The 16,095-nt window shown below is 32.3% G+C and overlaps 3 protein-coding genes across 7 annotated transcripts; 2 read left to right on the top strand and 1 right to left on the bottom strand.

Annotated features, from left to right (window-relative positions):
• Window positions 1-2,444: 2,444 nt before the first annotated feature.
• Window positions 2,445-2,987, bottom strand: LOC123208486 (xyloglucan endotransglucosylase/hydrolase protein 9-like). The gene is made up of 2 exons (XM_044626022.1): window positions 2,680-2,987; window positions 2,445-2,565 (listed from the first exon to the last, which is right to left on the bottom strand). The coding sequence occupies exons 1-2, from the start codon at window positions 2,985-2,987 to the stop codon at window positions 2,445-2,447; spliced, it is 429 nt and encodes a 142-aa protein (XP_044481957.1).
• Window positions 2,988-4,489: 1,502 nt separating this feature from the next.
• LOC123208485 (probable disease resistance protein At4g27220) lies at window positions 4,490-10,202 on the top strand. Its single transcript, XM_044626021.1, has 6 exons — window positions 4,490-5,592; window positions 5,740-6,064; window positions 6,388-7,766; window positions 8,036-8,500; window positions 8,925-9,605; window positions 9,741-10,202. Exons 1-6 carry the CDS (start codon window positions 4,954-4,956, stop codon window positions 10,200-10,202), a joined length of 3,951 nt encoding a protein of 1,316 aa, XP_044481956.1. The 5' UTR covers window positions 4,490-4,953.
• Window positions 10,203-10,578: 376 nt separating this feature from the next.
• LOC123208847 lies at window positions 10,579-14,903 on the top strand. Of its 5 annotated transcripts, XR_006500844.1 has the most exons (5): window positions 10,579-11,261; window positions 11,574-12,363; window positions 12,608-12,661; window positions 13,908-14,011; window positions 14,123-14,903. XR_006500844.1 is itself a non-coding variant. In XM_044626441.1 (4 exons), the coding sequence occupies exons 1-3, from the start codon at window positions 10,713-10,715 to the stop codon at window positions 12,643-12,645; spliced, it is 1,377 nt and encodes a 458-aa protein (XP_044482376.1). In that variant the 5' UTR covers window positions 10,579-10,712; the 3' UTR covers window positions 12,646-12,661; window positions 13,945-14,903. The 5 variants fall into 5 exon arrangements, 4 of the variants coding, with proteins under 4 accessions (XP_044482376.1, XP_044482375.1, XP_044482374.1 ...); XM_044626441.1 differs by having other exon boundaries at window positions 13,945-14,903; XM_044626440.1 differs by having other exon boundaries at window positions 13,908-14,903.
• The last annotated feature ends 1,192 nt before the right edge of the window (window positions 14,904-16,095 follow it).

Raw genomic sequence — 16,095 nt, 5'->3', positions numbered from 1 at the left:
GATAAATTGTGAATAGATTTAGATAGAAGCAAGATTAGTAAGATATAAGACATGCATACATGCTATGAACTATGAGGGGGCACTTTACACTACACTGCCCATAGTAGGGCACGTCCGTAGTAGGACATAAATCCCTAGTAGGGTCTACTCGTAGTAGAGCTCAATTCAGATTCAAAAATGGTGTAGTGAGAGATAGGAAGAGAGCTCGAGCTTAGAAAAGTGCAAAATCCCTATAGTTAGCTTTCAGAAAGTATCAAATAGACACCAGATGGGACAAATTATGACCCAAATAGTAAATAATGAACTAGATTATCCCCTAGATTTCTTATAGAGGCTATGATATGGGGTTGAGTCCCGAAAGTGAGTTAGAACAGGAAAGGAGATAGTTTACTTAATTATTGCTCCTTATTGAGTGTTCTTATCTCTCACTTCATTTTCATTCATGATTGTAGGTACAAGTGATCGAGGTAGCTGCGAAGTAAGGTCAGGTCAGCGAAGATAGATCCGACTAGTGCAGGTTATCTCTGGTTTATATTACATGCATATAGTCACATGTTCTTGTTGACTTATGACCTTTTTGAGATGATTGTACAATTGTATATGATTATTCCATGTTTTCATATGCTTTCAGATAAGTTTTCATATGAGTATATACATCTTTTGTTCGCTTCCAGATTTTCAGTTTTCTTAAAATAATTTCTAAACACTTTTAGTGATGTGTTCATTTAAAAGTATTTTAAAAGAAAAAAATAGACACTCTGGATATTAATTCATAACATTTCTCCTTCGATGGATAATACTTCTAAGGAGGGATGTTACACCATTAGACCATACTCTTAGGACGATCCCTGAATCCTAAGCCCCAAATTCCCTTTCTTGCTTTTCTTTCTTTTCTTTTTCTCTCTTTTCTTTCCTTTCCTTTCCTTTCTTTCTTTTCTTTTTCTCCTCCTTTTCTTTCCTTCTTTCTTTCTTTCCAAAAACTATAATTACTGTTCATTCGGTAAGACAGTCTTTTTGTTCAAGCAATTTAATAGTCCAAATGGTCTCCAAAGTCATACAAACTATATATCATTGAAAAGAGAATTCAAAGAGCTTTCCAAAAAGCTATAACAACACTCATGATTCATCAAATAAAAAGTCAAGAGGTGAGACGCAATTAGTGGTAAAAAAACTATATTTATTGTTCACTTAGCAGGGCAGTCTTTTTATTCATGTAATTTAATAGTCCAAATAGTCTCTAATTCATATAAGCTATATATCATTGAAAAAAAAATTCAAAGAGCTATAACAAAGCTCATGATTCATCAGATACAGTAGTAAAAACATGGGACAAAATCAGTGGCAAAAAATTGTATTTACTGTTTATTTGGTAATGTGGTCTTTTTGTTCATGCAATTTAATAGTCCAACGGTCTCTAATTCAGACAATCTATATATCATTGAAAAGAGGATTCAAAGAGCTTTTCAACAAACTATAATAGCACTCATAATTCATCAGATAAGACAACCAAAATGTAGGACGAAATTAGTGGTAAAACTATAAATATTTTTCAATTGCCATGAACAAAATCACATACATGGATACCCCAAATAGCAAAATAACATTTCTCAACTTTAAAATCGTCATTTATAACATAGAGAAAAGGAAAAAAAAGCATAAAACATGAAACATACCAAAAATGATTTCACTTACCTTGTTTTAAGCCAAATTTTGTCAAGTTGGCTCTCCCTTCTTTGTTTTACTTTTTTTATCACCAAAATCACCTTAAATGAACACCAAAACATACTAACATATTCATATAACATGCATCCAATATATATAAACATAGTTAATAGAAAAAGAAGGAGATCTTTTGGTTACCAAGGCTTCCAAAGTGCTTTCTCTTCTTTTATTTTCTTACTTTGTCTTCCAAAACCCCTTTAAATTCTCCCTTTGTCTTCAAAAAATAAAGAAAAAAAACATGAAAAAGGCTGAGCTTCTAGAAAGGGCAGGAGAAGAAGATGAAAATGCCTTTTGGTTTGTCTTTTAGCCTTTTTGGCTTATTTTATATATATATATATCTTTTTTTTTTTTTTGTAGTTTTCTTCTTTTTGTTTTAGATATATCTATATATATCTACATACATTTGAACATATATGTTTAAGACTAAAAATATCTTAAAGTAGAGTAAAAAAACATAAATATCTTTAGAACGTACGTGAAGATATTATAGAAAATTAGATAAAATTTTATTTTTTTAACATAATTGATTAAAGGACAAACAACAAAATTTTAATAGAAATTAAGATCACAGTTTTGAAGTGCACAGAAACTGGGTGCAATAGCCACCCAAGGAAGATTGAAGGGTAATCGTGGTGCATTTACTTTTGTCAGATTAATTATCTACCTAAGTAGAAGGAAGATCAATTTCAAAGCCAGTGTATGAGGCTACGACATGGCTTCAGTCAGTTTTCATCCGCATTCCATATTGAATTGTACGCGCCCATCGGTTGATCCTTTGGAAAGGGAATTCCTTTGTGTTCCAAGTTGGTGTGCGCTCTAATTGGGGTCTCATCCATCATAAATCTGAAACATTTTTATATAGATATTAGACAATTCATTTCGCAAAGACGTGGGTTAAAATGAACGAGATATTTTTACCCCTGTAACCAGAGGAGTCATTTGGAATCATAAAGAAACTGGGTGGGGTCTGACGTGTATGGTATTGCGATAAGCCACGGTGATTGAAGGAGACGTTGCAGAGTATACATGTTTCTCTTGTAGATCTGAATGGGACCCAAGGGGCATGTAAAAGTCATCGAAGATTCGTTCCCCTGGCGGGAATTAGTCTGAGAGTCCTTGGTGGGGACGAACCACAGGTCCATCCTCTGCTTCCTGTTACCTACGCCATTCATATACACATTGGTTTGGACAAGGTGAGGTTCACCTGTAGTGTTCCCCAGGAACTCAAAATCGAACTCATTATGATTTGGACCGTCTGATGACATCTGTGTTATGTAAAAGAAAAATCAAACTCAGAAACATGTAAAAATTAACACACAAGTAATACTTATTGACGGAGTCTGACAGTTCTACAGCTAATAAGGATCCAAATTAAGCAATATAGATGGCTGGTTCTGTATGATTATGATTACTCAAACGAATGGAAGAAGAAAACATGCAGCTCGGTTACAGAACTCTAATGGGGACTGTGAGAAATAAATATGACATTAATGACGTTCACCAGGGTGACAAGAGTAGGTAGCTGGTGCTAGATGAACTGGTGCTAATTATTAGCTTGGCTAATAATAGTATTTCATGAATCCAGATAGAGCCAAACTGGAGTTTTGTCGGCCACCCAAAATATGACAAAATATTTGCCACCCAAAGTTTAGTATATGCCCATTTTCTATTCATTAACTATTAAAAATTTAAATATTTATTTATCTATTAAATTTTATTATTATTATTATCTAAAATAAAATTATTGGTTAAAAATTTTATTCAAACTTATATTTTTATTATTATCTTTAAGTTTTAAATTTTATTTTCCCTTAACCTCAAATTTCATAAGTTTAAAAAATGACTCCCTCCCCCCCTCCCCCCAATCTAGGGTTTGCACTCTCATATTTTCTCCACACATGCTACCCTCTGTTTTTTGAAAAATTACAGTTTCACCCCTCTTCAATTTCAGTTTAAATTTTTGATCATTACAAATGGCTTTCTCCTCTGTCGTCGAGTTACTTCTCCTCTGAGATTTCACTTGATTTCTGCCCTTATTCAGTTGATGGGAGTCATCAGGGAGGAAGGTTAGCACCTGCGAAGTGGAGCACATTAGACCTACTCGATCTCAGTGGAATATGGCGATAGGAAACTGAGAAGGAGGTGCTTGATGACAATGAAAAAAAAGAAAAATCGCGTCTAGAGGTCACCGAGAAAGAGCAAACTCACTAGAGACTGATACTAGATGTGACATCAGAAACTGAAATAAGAGATCAGGGTGTGTGTCAGCAATATTTCAAAATCTTGGGGTGGTGACCACAGGGAAAAAAATGTGAGAGATTTTGAAAATTTACCAAGGAAGCCCTAGGACCTTGGGGGAATAGCAAGTTTTGAAACCTAAAGAAAAAAGTAATATGGGGGAATAAGCTATTTTTTTAACTTAAGGGATAATCTAAAATATGAGTTTAAATAAAATTTTTAAATGATAATTAGTTAAATAAAATTTTACATGATGATTTTATTCTTTATAATAATAATAAAATTTAATATATGGATATGTATTTAGTTTTTGATAATTAATAAGTAAAAAGGACTTTGTATCAAACCTTGGGTGGAAATTGTTATTTGGCCTAAAATAATATTAAATATGGGGCCAATATGAATGAGAGGATGACAATATTTCGTTCATTTTCTGTGACAACTCCTTAGACGTGGTGGAAGATGTGTGGTCAGTGGTCAATAAGTCAATTCTACAGTTCTCTTACACTTTAATAAATGTTGTGTTCACACGGTGGTGAGTTTCCATTGTCAAATCAATCGAATTTCGTAGAACTTTGAGTTGATAATGAATCATGACCAACTGATTCTTCTCCACTGAAATCTCTCTGAGTCATTCAAAACCACTCAAAAATTCCTTCACTGACAAACCTCCCTGAGCCCATATCCTTCGATTTCGCCAGTTCGCACCTGAGGTCTCTCTTTTATTTTCTTTATTTCAAATTTTTTCTTCCCTATTTCCGGTTTGAAAAAAAATTCCGTTTCGGTATTATCTAATTTCTTAAAAAAAAAAAAAAGTTTTTGCATTCGGTTATTTCTCGTTTACTATATAAATTTCTTTTTTCATTTCTCTTATTTATTGTTAATTTTGAAACTTGTGTTTGATCGTGTTCTGTCTAATACTTGTCTTTTGATTATATTCATCTGCTTTACTTCTCTTCTGTTTTTCAAAAAAAAAAAAAATTGAAAAAAAAAATGGTTGATGTTGCCGGGAGTATTGGGGGAGTGTTGAGTCCTGTCCTTGAAGTTGGCAAATGGTTGGCTGCTCCAATTTGGCGTCAATTTAAGTACTTGTATAAGTACAGTACCAATTTCAAAAAGCTGGAAAAGGAAGTTAAGAAGCTGAAGAATACAAGGGACGAAGTTCAGCATAAGGTTACTGTTGCTGAAAGAAATGTGGAAGAGATCAAACAGAATGTTAAAGACTGGCTGAAGGATGTGGATAAGACAATTACAGAAGCAGAGCAGTTGATTCAAGAGAAGACAAACAACCCTCCATGTTTTAAAGGATTGTGCTCCAACTACAAGCAAAGCAAGAAAGCTTTCAAATTAAAGTGGGATGATATTGATCCCCTCCTCCAGCAGGAAAAGGAATTCGATCAAGTTTCCTTTCCTACTATTCAACAAGATATCTGGCTTAGATCTAGCGAAGATTATTTGACGTTCGAATCAAGAAACTCCATTATGAAGAATGTATGGGATGCTCTAAACGATGAGAATGTGTACATGATTGGTGTTTATGGGATGGGTGGTACTGGGAAGACCACTCTTGTGCAAGAAGTTGGAAGGAAAGCGGAGCAGGATAATCTATTTGAGGACATTGCTTTTGTTGAGGTAATTTTTTTCACTTTCTTATGCTTATTTTGAGTAATAATTATTATGACTGCTATTACTTGAGTCAAATTAATCATAGTCAAACTAGTTTACAATTATTTCTCTCTGTTTGTTGTTCTTAACTGGCCATATTATTTTGTCTTATAGGTAACACAAACTTTGGATATAAAAAAGGTTCAAACAGAAATTGCAGAGAAGTTAGGCGTAAAATTCAGTCACGACAGTGAAAGAGCAAATAAGTTATATGAGAGATTGAAGAGAGGTAAGAAGATCCTTTTAATTTTAGACAATATTTGGGAAGATGCTGATCTCAAGACTATCGGTATTCCTTCTGAAATGGATCATGGGGGATGTAAACTAATGTTCACGACAAGAAACTTAGACGCATTGCAGAAGATGGGTTCCACAAATAATTTCAAGATGGGCATTTTAGAAGAAAATGAAGCTTGGAACCTATTCAGGAAGATGGCAGGTAATCTTGTTGTAGAATTTTCACTTGTAGGTTTTTCTTGTTTGCTCACTTTTATAATGTCGGGATATATTAATGTAGTTCTAGTCCTTATAAAATTTTCACAATTTTAATTGGTTTAACATATAAATTTTAAGTTTAATGTAGTAATGTGTTTTTTGTTTGTCATTTGACATTATAAAGTGGTATTCATTTAGATAAAAAATTTTATGGATTTTTTAAGAAAAGGGTGAAATTCAATATTTTCAACTTTTCTTATTTTTGCTTATCCAAAGAATACATGCAAATAGAAATTGCTGTTAGTATTATCCTCTCTCTTTTTGCAGGTGATGTTATACAAACATGTGAATTGAATTCTCTACCGAAGGATGTATGCAAGGAATGCGGAGGATTGCCCATCGTCATTTGCACTATAGCAAAAGCATTAAGAAACAAGAGTCATCCAACTGATTGGAAAGTAGCATTGCGAGAATTAAGAGCACCATCACCAAAAAAGTTCATAGGACTCCTAGAAAAGGAATACATGAAGATGGCCTTAAGTTACAATTATTTAAGGGATGAAGAACTTAAGAAAATGTTTTTAATTTCCAGTTTAATGGAAAATAATACTTCCATTTCAGACTTATTCAAACATGTTGTGTGTTTGGATATACTTGAAGGAGCTAATTTGACAATGCAAGATGCACGAGATCGATTGGATAAATTGGTTCGTGACCTCAAAGATGCTAGTTTGTTACTAGACGGGGTTAGAAGCGAACAATTTTCTATGCATGATGCAGTTCGTGTTGTTGCTATAACAATAGCATACGTTGATCATCATGTATTTACAACAAAAAATGACATTGAACAGGAATGGAAGGATAACGTTAAACTCAAGAAATGCACAAAAATCTCCCTACATGGTAGCAGTACTATTATTAGTCAAATTTGGCGTAATGATTTGGATTGTCCAGCTCTTGAATATTTCTATATGCCCAACTCTTACTTCAGAATGCCGGAGGACTTCTTCATAGTGATGCCGAAGCTCAAAGTTTTAAATTTATTTAGGCTACACAGATTGTCATTGCCATCATCCCTTCATCTTTTGAAAAACCTTCAAACATTATGTTTAGATAATAGCACAATTAACAATGTTGCTGTTATTGGAAAGCTAAAAAAACTAAAAGTCCTTAGCTTGAAACATTCATTTATTATGGAGTTGTCTGAAGAAATAGGTCAATTGACTAAACTCAAGTTATTAGATTTAAGCAATTGTAAACGATTGCAAGTTATTGTGCCAAATGTCATATCAAAACTATTGCAATTAGAGGAATTTCATATAAAGGGCTGCCCTATTCAGTGGAAGGTTGAAGTACTCAAGGAATTAAAGCTCTTGTCTAATCTCACAAGTGTAGAATTGGATGTTAGAGATAACAATGTGCTACCTAAAAACTTATTTGCCAAAGAGCTTAAAAGGTACAAAATATCAGTAGGAGATTTTTCGGTCCCATATCAAAAATATGGCGAACTTGAGCATTATGGGGAACATGAGCTTTTGAGGATGTTGAAATTTAAATTTAATTCTATCAGGTCACTAGAAGAATTATATGGATTTAAGGATATTGAACTCTTATGCTTAGCTGAATCTTCAGAAGATCAGAACTATGTTGATCATTCAAATTTTGATTTGCAGTCCAATGAAATCATGCCCCTGTTTAATGAAAAGGTTTGATTGACTTGAATTTCTTTTATTTCTCCATTATATATTCTTGTTTTCTTTTATGCTTATTCACATTTATTCGTGTTGTATTATTTTTCCTTCTCTTTTTGCGACTTTTTTCTAGTGATTTTCAATTCTATTTCACTAACAAATTGTTCTCTTGATCCTCCATACAACGCAATTTCTGTCAAATTGATTTTATTAAATTATTTCTTTTTTATTTTCTTCTTGTATATGTTCATATATATTAAAACAACAATTAACTTTGGTTGTAGGTTATTTTTACCAATTTTAAGACATTGGTATTGTACAATATTAGTTTGGGAAAAATTTGGGATAGTCGAATTTCAACCCCTCCCTCTCGAAATTTGAAACGACTGACATTGGAGAGATGTGGAAAGATGGCATATGTGTTTTCATTTTCCATAGCTAAAAGCCTCAGACAACTTCAATGCCTAGAGATAATAGATTGTGAGGTTTTAGAGAAGATTGTTGAAGAAGAAGGAGCAGAACTTGTAGTTAATTCTATCTTTCCACAGGTAACCAAATTGGTGCTTCAAAAATTACCAAAACTTACAATTTTTTATCTAGGAATACAAGTTTCAGAATTGCCGATGTTAAAATGGTTCGAGATAGAGAATTGTGAAAAATTCACTCCAAGATATTTGGGCTTGCAAAATGATAATACGAAGGGTGAACTTCAAATTTCAGAGTCAAAATTCATTCGCTTGGAACATAAGGTACAAATCTCTTGTTTTAAATATGTGATTCTTAATGTCTATTTTTGCTTGAACAAAAATCTAGAAAAAAAAAAAGAATGATCAATTGAATTTGGACAATTTTGTTACGGGAATAGACGAGCAAAAAATCAGTGTAATTTTGAAACAAATTATCTATAGACTCTATCTAATATGAGTCACACATTTTAATTGCATTATGTGATTCATAGCATCTCTTTTATTTTTATTTTCTGTTGAAGTAATACTAAGTTGTGAAATCAAAAAATATAATTTGATTTTTATTAGAAATATATTTAATAGCTGCATGGTTTAATGAGTTGACTGATTTCAAAGGAAACAGGAAAAAATTAAGTTTTTCCAAAAATAAAAAAGTATGTAATAACGAATAAGTCTTTAATTAAACTTTTTTTTAATGAATATGTAGATCAACCACAATTTGGAGAATTTTATATTAAGGGATAGTGTGACACACATTACATGGAAGAGTCAATATAAAGATCTTATAATCTACAAATCAGCAAATATTCCACTTGGACTCCTTCAAAGATTTCAAAGTGTGAAAAAGCTCCAACTTCATTTTTGTGAATTCAAAGAAATTACGAGTGTATCAAATCTTCCAAATCTTGAATATCTAGTAGTAGGATTCCATTGCAACTTGAGGAGTCTAGTGCCATTTTCAGCTTCCTTCCAGAATCTTAAAGTTCTCATAGTCAGGTATGTAAATGGGTTAGTTGTCTTAACAACACCTTCAATGGCTAGAAGCTTGATGCAGTTGAGAGAATTGAAAATATCAAATTGTGAAATACTTGTTGAAATAGTAGAGAATGAGGGAGATGCAACAAGTAGTACCGAAATTGTTTTTGACAATTTGAAGTTGGTGTCACTTCAATGGTTAGAAAGTTTCACATGTTTTTGCTCTGGGAATTACTCTTTCAATTTCCCATCACTAGAAGAATTAGTTATAGAAAATTGTCCCAACTTGAAGACTTTCTCTCAAGGAATGTTAAACACTCCAAAGCTGCACAAAGTCAATTACAAGGAAATAGAGAATGAGGGGAATGATCTTGATAAAATCATACATGGATTGTGCAAAAAGAAAGACGAGGTATATATGCAATCAATTAATTTGTTTTCTGTAATTACTTATTTATGTAAGTTTAGTTAGTTTAAAAAAGGAGACAAAGAATTAATGCAATTTTTAATTACTTTATATTGAAACAATTATCAACTTTAAATGCAGGAAATCTCCCTTGATTTCAAGTACAAGGCATTCCACAGTGATAATTCTACAGAAATTTGCTACAACCAGCATCCAACTTTCTTCTATCAAAATTTGACACAGTTGATCCTTTGGAATTGTGGAAATATAAAATATGCATTTCCACTTTCCATTGTCAAAACTCTCCACCAACTTCAACAACTAATGATAGGGGATTGTAAGGTTTTAGAAGAGATTGTTGCAAAAGAAGAAGGAGTAAATTTTATGGTCAATTTTGTCTTTCCGAATTTAACCTTATTGAAGCTTGAAAATCTACCAAATCTTACTGTTTTCTACCATGAAATGCATACTTTAGAATGGCCAAAGTTGAAAGAGTTGGTGGTGAGAAATTGTGCCAAGTATCTGAGCTTCAAAAAAAACAATAAGGAGATTGAATTTAAAATTTTAGATCCAAAATCTATCTTCTTGGAAGATAAGGTATGAATCTCTTATTTCATTGTTTCTTGAAAAAAAATGATAACACTATCTATATATATTTTAACATTTTATTCAAAAGATTAAATATGGAATTTGTTATCTTCTCTAATTTTCCTTGTAACTCAAATATATATATTTGATTTGATCGATTTCACTTTAGGATTATATCAATTAAAGTCATTTAATTCCTTTTTTTTTAATAGATTATCAATTATGATTTTAGAAATCAACAATAAATTTTGATTTTTACTTTGAGAAAAATGTGCAACTTGCATGCATACTAAAAAGGATGATAAATTCAAAATTAGTGTAACTGGATTAAAGTTTTGTTTTAAGAATATCAAATACTAACTGAATTTTGTTTTGATGAACTTGTAGATCAACTCCCGTTTGGAGGTATTTGAATTACGGAATGATTCAGCAGAAATTAATTGGCAAAATCAAACTAAAACTTTCAGCATCTCTAACGATACGTCAGCATATATTCTACTTGGATCTCTTCAGAGATTTCACAATATGAAAGAGCTTCAACTACGTGATTGTAATTACAAAATTAAGAGGCTATCGAATCTTTCAAGTCTTGAAGTTCTATATGTATATAACTCTGGAATGTTGTTGAGTCCACTGCTATCTACACCTTCTTCTCAGAATCTTAAAGTTCTTCAGGTAGAATGCTGCTATGGGCTCTTTAACTTAATGACACCTTCAATGGCTAGAAACTTGGTACAATTGAGAGAATTAAGCATATCATGGTGTACCACGCTATTTGAAATAGTAGAAAACGAGAGAGATGCAACATCGAGTAGTGAACAAGTTGTTTTTAACAATTTGAACAAATTGTCACTTAAAAATTTAGAATTTCTCTCATTCTTTTGCTCTGGAAATTACTCTTTCAATTTCCCATCTTTGGAAGAGTTCATTATAAAAGGATGCTCCAATATGAAGTCTTTTTCTCAAGGAATGTTAAGCACACCAAAGTTACATAAAATTCAGTATGAGAGCGAGGAGGTAGAAAATGAAAGGAATGATTTGAATTCAACTATACAGCAAGCACACAGAGAAAAGGTATGCATTCGATTAATTAGCTTAAATAGATTCTTGCAATTTTTTAATAATAATATATTTTGGGTGTTAATTATAATAAATTTGTTTTAAAAATGTTGACCGTGATTCCACATACTAAAAAATATTAGTTTGTGCAAATACTGAGCATTATTATTTAACTAGTGGTCACCATACATTTTCATGCCCTTTTACTAGGATAAACTGGCAATCAATTCATTATATATTTTTTTTCTCCTTGGTTCCTTTTTTTTTTTTGGTATGTTTTTAAGATAAAATTAATTTTAAATTGATTGACGCATGATTTTTCTTTAGGTTGACTCCGATATAAAGACATTGGAATTAAATGGAAGGGATATCATGGCGATTTGGCAAGGAGAGTTTCAAAAGAACTTTTGCGTAATAGAAACTCTTGAATTGATTATGGATGAAAATACATATATTCCGATTCAAATCCTTCAGAAATTTGTCAATCTTGAAAATCTTATATTGAAAGTGAGTTCATATGAAGAACTATTCTCGTTTGGAGAAGATGAAGAGGACATTGGAGTAATCACAAACTTAAAACAATTAAAATTGTGGGGGCTTTTTAATCTGAAGTGCATTTCAAAGCGAGACTCCCAACTGAACTCAATTCTTCAAAATCTTCATTCTTTAGACATAAACTATTGTCACAATTTGACTACTTTGTTGCTGCCTTCACAATCTTTTGAAAATCTAAGGACTTTGAGGGTATATCATTGTAATAAAATGCAAAACTTAATGACATCCTCAACAGCCAAAAGTCTAATGTGTCTTGAAAGTTTGTCAATACGAGAATGTGAAATGATGGTAGAAGTATTAGCAACTGAGGGAGATATAGAGAATGGTGAAATTGTTTTTAAGAAATTGAAGTACTTGACCTTGAGTGGTATAGAAAGTCTCACACACTTCTACTATGGGAATTACACCTTAAAATTCCCGTTCTTGGAAATATTACTTGTGCATGGATGCTCCAAGATGAAAACTTTCTCTAGAGAAGGCTTAAGCATGCCAAGGTTACAAAATGTGAACTGGAAAGACTGTTCAAGTGACCCAAATTCAGTTACACAACAATTACAAAATGGTACGTATTTATTTATTTAATAATATATTTTTTATTAGAGTTCTCCATTCTCCTTAATTGAATTAACACTAATCAATCATGTATGGTCTTTAGTATTGAATTAAAATCCTAAGTGAGAAGCTACAGTAATTTCAAGTGATTTCAAGTAGTAGTGAGGCGTTTATTGACGTAATTCTTCATCTTCTAATATAATTTTCCACAATTTTTGTTTTTAACATTAATGCATTGTTTTCTATGATTACAGATTGTGCAAGGTTATGGGAAAGATTCCCATACTATTAAACTGCAAAGTCACATGGTAAGTGTGTGGTATTAGATGAGTTTACATTGTCTTTTTAAACATAATTCATAAGAAGTCAATTGACTAAATAGATTTTGGGTATTATATTTTAAGATATTAGAAGGTTAAATATAATATTGATTAATAATTCAATGGACTATAGTGACATTAGCCAATCATATAAATTTCGGTAGTGTTAGAGGTCTAATGGAAAGGGTGTTTAAAAAAATTTGGTAACTAAATCGAATTGATTTTTAAATAAAAAATCAATACAAAAAATAGGTTATTTGAAAAACCTGTTTAGGTACCAATTAAAAAAAATAAAAAATCCGGTTTATCAATTTTTTATAAAAGGTTAACCGAATGAAATCGGTTTTAAAAAATTGTAAAATATTGAACCTATTTAAAAATAATAAAAATAAGATTCAAAACCGATTAATTGAAAATTCTGTTTGGTTAATTGATATTTTTGGTTCGATTTCAATTTATGATTTTCAAACTGGTTCGAAAAATTATCAAACTTGTTCAGTTAACCGGTTTTAAACACCCTTATCTAATGGCAATGACTTATGTTAAGTTTGCTCTAGTATTTGGTTTAATAGCTTCATTGTACTATCAATTTCAAACCGTCATAACAGCTATATGATAAGAGTTTGATTTGAGCCAAACTGACTTGAGCTCGAATGTCAACTTAGCTCAATCGAGCCCAAAATGAGCGGCCGTGGCTTGAGCCATAGTGTTAAGAATTTGTCTGAGTTTAAGCTTTTTACCTTTTTAAAGCCTTTTTCTCAACTGGTTGTTCTTCAAAATGGCAATGCATTCTAGGCAGCGATCTTATACATTCAATTACAATGTACACGTGTTCAATTTTTTTTTACTGGGTCTGGGTTTGGTCTTTTTTGTTGCTTTCAGTTCTGGTGGTTAAATCCTTTAACCCTTTATATATCATTAAATTTTAAAGATTCATTAACAACTGTAATTGACTGCTGTATGAATTAGCAAAGCAGAGTTTTTGCAACCCAAAAGGATTCTTGTGACGTGGGATGTTCATATATAAGCAATATCTCGTGTTTTGTCAATACGGAATTCCCCTATGATGTTACACATTGGTATAACTTTATGTGGATATTCGAAGATGTTGCTTTTGATAATTTCTCTGTTCCTACTATTCTATCCGTTCGTTATCTCTGCACCTTCATCACTGATGTGGGAAATATGCTTTTTGTAGCAATCTTTTCTTTGACTTGGATATATCTTTCCACAGGTGTCTATTAAGAAGAGAACGCTGAAATGTATTGCAGATTACATTGTTGATGTAACTTGTAAACCGGCTGGACTCAGTCACAACTATGGAGCCATATTTATCGTGTAAATTGTCTTGTTTAATTCTCAAGTATATTCACTTCCATGTTTGCGTCTGAAGTTTCTAGTCTCAAATCCATGTTTCCTGCCTGTTTCCATCTTCTGGTGTGTTTTCAGCCTTTTCCTCTGTAATTCCCTGGAGGTCTCTGGGTCTCTGTGTTTCTTCTCTGCATCGGCCTAGCTTCTTCCCGTGAGTTCTTGGGTCCTGTGGAGGTGCCGTTCTGCTGCTGGTCTATTTTGGCTTGGGTTGGCTCTCTGCAGCTGCTTTGGTGCTGAAATCCTCTCCTGTTCTCTTGCTTTTCTCCTTCTGTGGAGTTGCTGATTCCTGCATCTCTCTCCCCTGTTGGTTCTCTCCTGCATTGGGGTTCATTGGGTTTGTTGGCCTTTTGCTGCCTTGCTGCTGCCGAATTTGAGTTCTTGGCTACCGGTTCTGCTGGCACGTTCCCTCGTTTGATGGTTGCTGCTTTCTTAATCCTTTCTTTCCCTGCGTCCTTTCTTGTCTCTCCTGGAGCGTTCCAGCAGTGTTTTTGTGTGGGTGGTTCTTGGTTGTGGTTCCAGTAAGTTGCGTCTTAGTGAAATGGTTGCACATTGGTCCATTTCTGTGTTTGCTTCTGGTTCCTGGGATGCTGCATGCTGCATCAGGTGTGTGCCGGTTGACGCTTCATACTGTTGGCTGGGCTCTTCTTGCTGTCTTTGGCGACCTGCCATGGCTGGATGTGCTGGGTTCATTGTTATTTTAATTTCAGTTGGGTCGTCTCAAGTACGCTTTCTGTTCTTAAGTGGTTTGTTGTTGGTTTGCAATTGAGTGAGTTTTAGCCATTGGGCTCGTGATGTTGTACTTAGAGTGTGTTTTTATAATGTTTTTAATACCGAAATGGTGATTAAATTGATTGTCTCATTGGTTCATGGTTTAACTAAAAATTGGTCCATTCATCGGGATAGTCAGACCTATGGTGATTAATATATATTTTTTCTAAGAAATGATAATTATTCATCAAATTTTAATGAAATAATTGATAAAAAAATGTCTATATCTCATAATATAGAAAAAAATACATAATTCTGTAAGTTATTGCGTATAAAAATATTTCAATGGATGTAAATTTTTTTTTTAATTTAATTTTTGAACTTATATTTTTCTTACGGACATTTAAAATTTATCCAATTTAATTTAAAATAATCAAATTATTCAAAAATAATTAAAGTTTTTGAAAATACCTTAAATTTTGGTTAAATTTGGTTTTATCGATTTTGATCTGTTCATTCAGTTTATTGATTTTAATTAGATTTGATCGAGTCAATAAATTTATCATTTTTTAATGTTAATTGAATTAGACAGGTTTTCAATTCAACCAATTGAATTGGCCAATCTACTTTAGTTTTCAAAACAGTGATTTTTTGGCAATCCTCCGGATGAGCTTAGGTTGCCATTGTGCCCCGTTTTTGGGTTTTTAATTTATATATTTATATAGTACTCCTAGGTAATGAAAAAGCGTATTTCGGTCATTTCATTACTACTCAGCGTTTTTTTTTTTGTTGATGTTATAGATATTTTTGTTTTTATTTTGGATTAGTTTTGGGTTAAAGTAGGGGCAATGCCCATTGGGCTTTTCTGGGCTGCATCCCTAGCCCTATAAAATTTATGTGAGATTATCTGAAATATATGTAAATATTATTATCTTTAATGATTTTTAGTTAATATGATGGTTGAATGAAATTCGATTTGGCATGAATGATTCAAGCTCAAATAGGGATAGCCTCAACTCAAGATCGAGTCTAGCTAGCTCGATTTAGTTGAATCACCAACAAATTTATCTTTTCTTATAAGCTTTCTTCTTTTCTAACTATTCTTCCTTTTCATCTTTAATAATTATGAGTGTGTATAATTCGGTTAAAACTGTAAAATTAAACTGAATTGCTAAAAAATTATAATTTGGTTTGGTTTGAGTTAAAAATTTTTTAAACTTTTTTTTTTTAGCTTGGGTTTAAGGTTTGGATGATTTCCAAACTAAACCAAACCGTGAACCGTATTATATATATATATATATATATATATATATATATATATATATATATATATATATATATAT

The sequence above is a fragment of the Mangifera indica genome, chromosome 2 (assembly GCF_011075055.1).
Source record: "Mangifera indica cultivar Alphonso chromosome 2, CATAS_Mindica_2.1, whole genome shotgun sequence".
Lineage (NCBI taxonomy): Eukaryota > Viridiplantae > Streptophyta > Magnoliopsida > Sapindales > Anacardiaceae > Mangifera > Mangifera indica.
Note: the sequence above shows the minus strand (reverse complement) of the source record. Positions and strands in the feature narration are given on the sequence as shown.